The 6,225-nt window shown below is 32.0% G+C and overlaps 1 protein-coding gene across 2 annotated transcripts in view; it reads left to right on the top strand.

The window, feature by feature from the left end:
* The window catches only part of LOC111636826 (N-lysine methyltransferase KMT5A-like), a 72,665-nt gene that overhangs the window by 54,652 nt on the left and 11,788 nt on the right, over positions 1-6,225 (top strand). For both annotated transcript variants that reach the window (XM_023382168.1, XM_023382169.1), the window contains exon 6: positions 5,252-5,442. In XM_023382168.1, coding sequence (XP_023237936.1) covers positions 5,252-5,442 — 191 coding nt within the window. The remainder of the gene's footprint in view (positions 1-5,251; positions 5,443-6,225) is intronic.

Genomic DNA, 6,225 nt, shown 5'->3' with positions numbered 1-6,225 from the left:
AGGACGTGGGCACTGAATGTGTCCCCAGCCGGCATTGTAATAACCGTCGATGGTTACATAGTTATACGCTGGAAGAGGAGATCGTACTGGAGGTCCGGGTAGCGTAACTGGCAACGCATCTGCACGGTAAGCAGGAGTTGTGGGTTCGAGTCCCGCTCCGGGCCGATTTTTTCTCCCAGCGGTTCTAAATTATTTAAATTAATTAATTTATTTATAATTATTAATATTAATAAGAGATGGCGCCTAACGCTTACCTCTAGTACCAAATTCGTTATGTAATTAATATAGTAATTAGCCATAAAACTAGCCCGATGGATTTACGGCGTACGTTTGGAGATTAGCTATTACATCGGGTTTAGCGATGATTGTAGATATTTCTTCTGACATCCATTCTTTCTTTTTTAATGTTTTCTCAGGTTTTAGATTTTGTTCCACTACATTGTTTATAGTTTTCCTCACATTATTTCATAATTCTGGTACTAATAGATGATTTATCCCAAGATTTTTTCAGTATATATAAAAAGATTAAAATTTAAAATGTAAGAATAATTGAAAATAAAACATAAATAGTTTTAATTTTAAATCACTATTCTCAATGGTAAAACTATAAACATTAAGAAATTAATAGGTAAAATTAAATTTATTTTAAAAGATTGTTAGAAAAGAAATGTATTTACTACCCTGAATAAAAATATGGAATATTTTGTAATTACTGCAGAAAAATTATTTTGATCGTTAAATAATCAAACAGAAAAATATTGAAATGTTAATAATTGGCAAATATAATAGGCATATTAGAGTATTTACATACCAAACGTCATAGAGATTTTAGGGTATCTTCTAGGTCTGTGGAGTTGGTAGATTTTTACACGACTCTGACTCCAACTTTTCCTTACGATTCAACTTCAACCAGGGGCTGACTTGTTAACAAAGTAGGCCTGAAAATTCTGATGTCATCACGTGACCTCAGAATATAAGCTTCAATAAATATAATAATAATAAAGTTAGAATGTAGAAATTTTTTTATTCCAAAGCTAAAATACTTTTCTAAGTAATGACATAGTCAATATATAAATATATATTTGATAATTTTTACTTTTCTGGCTGTTATATATAACAGAGGAAAAGTATCAATTGGTTAAAAAATGATCCTACTCTAAATTTTTGCATTTTTGGATTCAGGACACCTTGAAATGTCGAGATATGCAAAAGATTCAGGTATTTTTCTGTATATATGAATGTTACTGTATGGGAGGCACGATTTTGAATTTGAGTCAGATGGTTTAACACAGGAGTTATGCGTCAAAATGGTTGAACTAAATTGGTTGGTACACATTCTAACATCCATGTGTACAGAAAAAACCCCAAATGCTTTTGCACTTCTCTACATTTCAAGGCTTCTCGAGTCCAAAAGAGTAAAAATCTGAGTCATTTTTTGACTGATCGTTATTCTTTTCCTTTGTTATAGGCCTATATTGTATAACTGCCGGGAAAGTCATAATGATGACGATTCTGATTATTTTTAAAAAATTCAAAATAAAACTAATTAATTTAAACATTAAAATTTGACACATCTACTGAATATATAAATTCACATTTATTGACTTGTTTGATGATGGCAATGGCATTTGGTAAGCATGTATGATTAAAATTGTAAATACATTCATACAGAAACAAATTTGTTTAATAAAAACGTTGTACATATGATACGAGTATATTGTGAAATATATAAATATACAAATATATTTAACTAAGCCAAGAATAAGAAAAATAACATTTAGACTGGTAAAGAAAAAGATTGCTAATTTTGCCATGTTGATTAATTTATTATTTTTCATTTCTGTTATAAACTGAATTATTCCTTACAAAAAAAATCACTTCTATTAAGTCAGCATTCACTGAAACTCTTAAAATTCATATTTAATCATTTTAAGAGTGGAAAATAAATGTTCTACTGAAACTTGATTGGTGGCAATGCTGTATCTTGGATAATGTCTGGATTGTGCAGTATTGTCAATTTAACATCCAAACTTGAAGAATGGTCAGTGTGATTTCTTTTTTCCAGTTCATAGTAAATATCATCATAAATTTTGTAAGATTTCCTTTTCTGTCTGTACTCATATTAGAACTCAAGCTTAATTTTGAGGGTAGAGAGAGACAAGTTTTATTTTAAAAAAAACTAGCAGATGAGCCAGATGTTGCTTAGGAAAAAAGTAACAATAATGAAGATTAAGATTATTAGATTATAGCCGATCTTACCCGTTTTCACTGGGTGCAAGAATTAGGTCCCCCTCTTCCAAGACTAATTAGAGAATTTTTAGATGGGTCTAAAAGTATGTTCGATTTTTTACAAAAATGCATCTAAAATAGTACAGTAGAAACGGAGTTCTTCAGGGTAATCCTCAACCCTCTCCCTGTCCCCCTGTGAGAGGAATTTCAAAAAATCCCTTCTTAGTGTACATTCTTATGACGTATCCTAACCGTGTACCAAATTTCAACTTTCAACTCCTAACTGTTTGAACTTTAAGCTTATTGTTATTATTAATCCATCTCAATTATATTATAAGATTGTGAATGCTAATAATGAATAAAATATTAAGTCTGACCACACTGGAGATATGACACATGACCCTTCTATGTTTCTACCCTGTTGACCTTTAATTAAGAACCAAAATTTAATAGNGAACTCAAGCTTAATTTTGAGGGTAGAGAGAGACAAGTTTTATTTTTAAAAAAAACTAGCAGATGAGCCAGATGTTGCTTAGGAAAAAAGTAACAATAATGAAGATTAAGATTATTAGATTATAGCCGATCTTACCCGTTTTCACTGGGTGCAAGAATTATGTCCCCCTCTTCCGAGACTAATTAGAGAATTTTTAGATGGGTCTAAAAGTATGTTCGATTTTTCACAAAAATGCATCTAAAATAGTACAGTAGAAACGGAGTTCTTCAGGGTAATTCTCAACCCTCTCCCTGTCCCCCTGTGAGAGGAATTTCAAAAAATCCCTTCTTAGTGTACATTCTTATGACATATCCTAACCATGTACCAAATTTCAACTTTCAACTCCTAACTGTTTGAACTCTAAGCTTATTGTTATTATTAATCCATCTCAATTATATTATAAGATTGTGAATGCTAATAATGAATAAAATATTCATTAAGTCTGACCACACTGGAGATATGACACATGACCCTTCTATGTTTCTACCCTGTTGACCTTTAATTAAGAACCAAAATTTAATAGCATTAATGCCCTTTATACACATGCTACTGTGCCAAATTTTATTTCTTAAAGTTTGCTCATTCTGAAATATCGTTTAATATTTCAGAACAAAATAAAGAAATTAAACAAATTAGACATATTCATGCAGATGTGAATTTTTCCCTTATTTTTTTGGGGGAGTTTGAGAGATCTCTAAACATATAGATTTGGGAAAAAAAGTGGAGGGTCAAATGTGACAGAATTCAGATACTTTTACATAAATTCAGAAAGTAAACAGAAGTCTGGGTTGGGGATTTTTGACGACTCTGACTCCACAGCCCTGGTATCTTGCAGGGTGTGTATAATAGAAATGTAAAGAATGCACAAGTGCTATTCATCAATTTTTTATTATTTATTTATTTTTTGTTACTATACCTAAAAACCAAGTTTGTAAGCAGTTCTTTAAACTTTGCAAACCTCATGAAATCAGTTCATTTAAATTTTTATATTTGTATAACAAACATTGCAAAGCCCAATATGTATATAGAAACATCAAACAATCGCCTAAATATTTGGGCTATAATTCTGCTAATTTAAATAATTAATACTATTTGTTATATATTATTTAATTAATTATTAAAATTATAATTATTAATTTAGTTAAGAGATGGCACCTAATATCTACATTTAGTAGCAAATTACTTGCTATTACTTATTTAAATTAGCAGAATTACAGCACGATTATTTAGGCGATTGTTTGGTGATGTTTCTATTTTTATATTCTTTTACATTTTTAGATTTAATAAGTAATTCAGTCTTATTACACATCATAAGACTTACAATCTTAAAATGCAATAAAATAGTATTTTAAAACCACTCAAAATCAAACTTTATAAATTGCAATCACTTTATGCATTTTTATTTTTTAAAGTTCAGATAATTATTACAGATATTTANGACAGACCTCAGAAAAATACTTTATGAGAGCTTTTATACTTTTATAAAGCTGTCTATAATGAAAATTAATTAACTAAGGATTTTTTTGCCCTGCCAGGGTGTGGCCGAGTTATCCGGAGTGCCGGGTTATCGAGAGCCGAGTTTTCGAGGTTCTACTGTACTGTTTTATTTTGTCAATGTGCTGTACTGTAAGGGACATGAAGGTCAGGAAATTTGTTCAAAGTTGGTCGAGGAAAGTCAAGGAATTTAAAACAAAAATTTGAGTAGGAACCCTGTACATCATCACTTCACTCACTGATGATGTGACCTTATTCTTTTTGGTGGGAGGGGTTAAGAGGTGCTTCAATTGTACACTAGTGTGCATTGATTCTGGATCAGTGTTAGACCATGTCTTCTTTCCTGTCACAATTCAGCCCAGGAAAGTTTCCCCCTTTCCATACATCAAATGCTGCAATGATAAGGCTATTTGAGTTGCCTTCTGCTGCCCTGACAGATTGTAAGGTACTTATTGTGCACACATTTTGGAAGTATGGACAGTTATGCAAAATCTCCTGCATAGTACTGAAGCTCAATTTACATGGTTTTACCTGCCAAGGAGAATGTGTTCTCCTTGGCATGTAAAACCATGTAATTGAACTTCGCCTGTTTCATGTTTGCTGGTGTAACCACTGTTTTTGACAACTTGGTCACTTCTTGTTCTTACATTGTCCATCTCTCACAACTCTCTCCCATGCTTTCATTTGGGCATGCAAAAGTTTCTGTTCTCTATACACATTTTGCCTGCATCAGTGAATCTCTATAGGTCCAGTCTCTTTTGTAGTTAGAAACCATATTATGGTACAGTACATTGCTCTACTTAAGATGTTTGCATTCTGCTGTAGTATTATGAATTCTATTGATTGGCCATTCTGCTGTTTATCTTATTTATACCTCTCAATTCTTATCAGGTTTCATCATTATAAAAATTACTTTTGTAGCACTGCATTCATTAGCAGATTATTTATTGATCATCCCTTGTAGATAATAAGTTAGTATTGTAATTTTTTTAATTAATAATAATAAATGATTTATTTACAAAATCTTCTTGCTAGATAAAAGAAATTATAGGTAAAGGGAGAGGTGTTATTTCAAAACGATTAATTAAAAGAGGAGAATTTGTTCTTGAATATCATGGTGATCTGATTGACATGGAAGAAGCTAAAAAGAGAGAGAAAATATATTCCAAAGAAGAAAATACTGGTTGTTACATGTATTATTTTCATTATAATAATAAACAATATTGGTAAGTGTAGAACTTGTATAAATTTCTTCTAATCCGATAGTATATTTATTTTTAGATTTTCTTATATGTATCTTGTCTTTTTCTACTAATGAAAACTGGATATGTGTAAACTAAAATAATACCTTAATTCTCCAATACAAAACAAAACTGACTAACATTTTGATCTAAGACTAAAATCTTTATCAAATCAATTAATGTGTGAGACTAATCAGGGGTAGGATGTTTACGAGGATGTTCCTCTCCTACCACTTACTCGACTCAAGACCTTGAGGTCCGGTCTCGCTTGTCTGAAGGATGGGGGAAAAGGGTTAGGAGAAAGGATCGTTAGATTCTTTCACCTGTCAGGATCTGACACCAATCTATCAATTTATCGCGGATAGATACGCGGATGGATGGGAAATTATCACGAGCGATCTCGTCGAGGACTTTGGGTTCAGTATGGAGTGGAAAATGTCGGAAGAAACGCACACCAATCCAAATTTGTTAACAAAATACCCGTTTATTCCGTACATTTATACATAGTTAATAAGTGGAATACAAATCCCTCTCGGGTTCAATCCGTATAGTTCATAAAGTAACGGCAAAGTATAAAATAGTCGCGACCCTACCCGCGAGGTTCGAATATTCGAGAGAGAGCTTACACATCATCGCGTGTAGGATAAATACCTCTGATTAGGTTGTTATAACGTTGATCCGAGGTTCGTCCTTCCAAGTTCAAAGTTCAAATCAGTCCAAAGTTCGAAGTCGAAGTTCAAAGTCTATTAAAGACGGTGGAGACGAGAT

Source organism: Centruroides sculpturatus, unplaced genomic scaffold, assembly GCF_000671375.1.
Source record: "Centruroides sculpturatus isolate CEXI.00-Female unplaced genomic scaffold, Cexi_2.0 scaffold1008, whole genome shotgun sequence".
In the NCBI taxonomy this organism is placed as follows: Eukaryota; Metazoa; Arthropoda; class Arachnida; order Scorpiones; family Buthidae; genus Centruroides; species Centruroides sculpturatus.
This window is presented reverse-complemented; position numbering and strand designations above follow the sequence as displayed.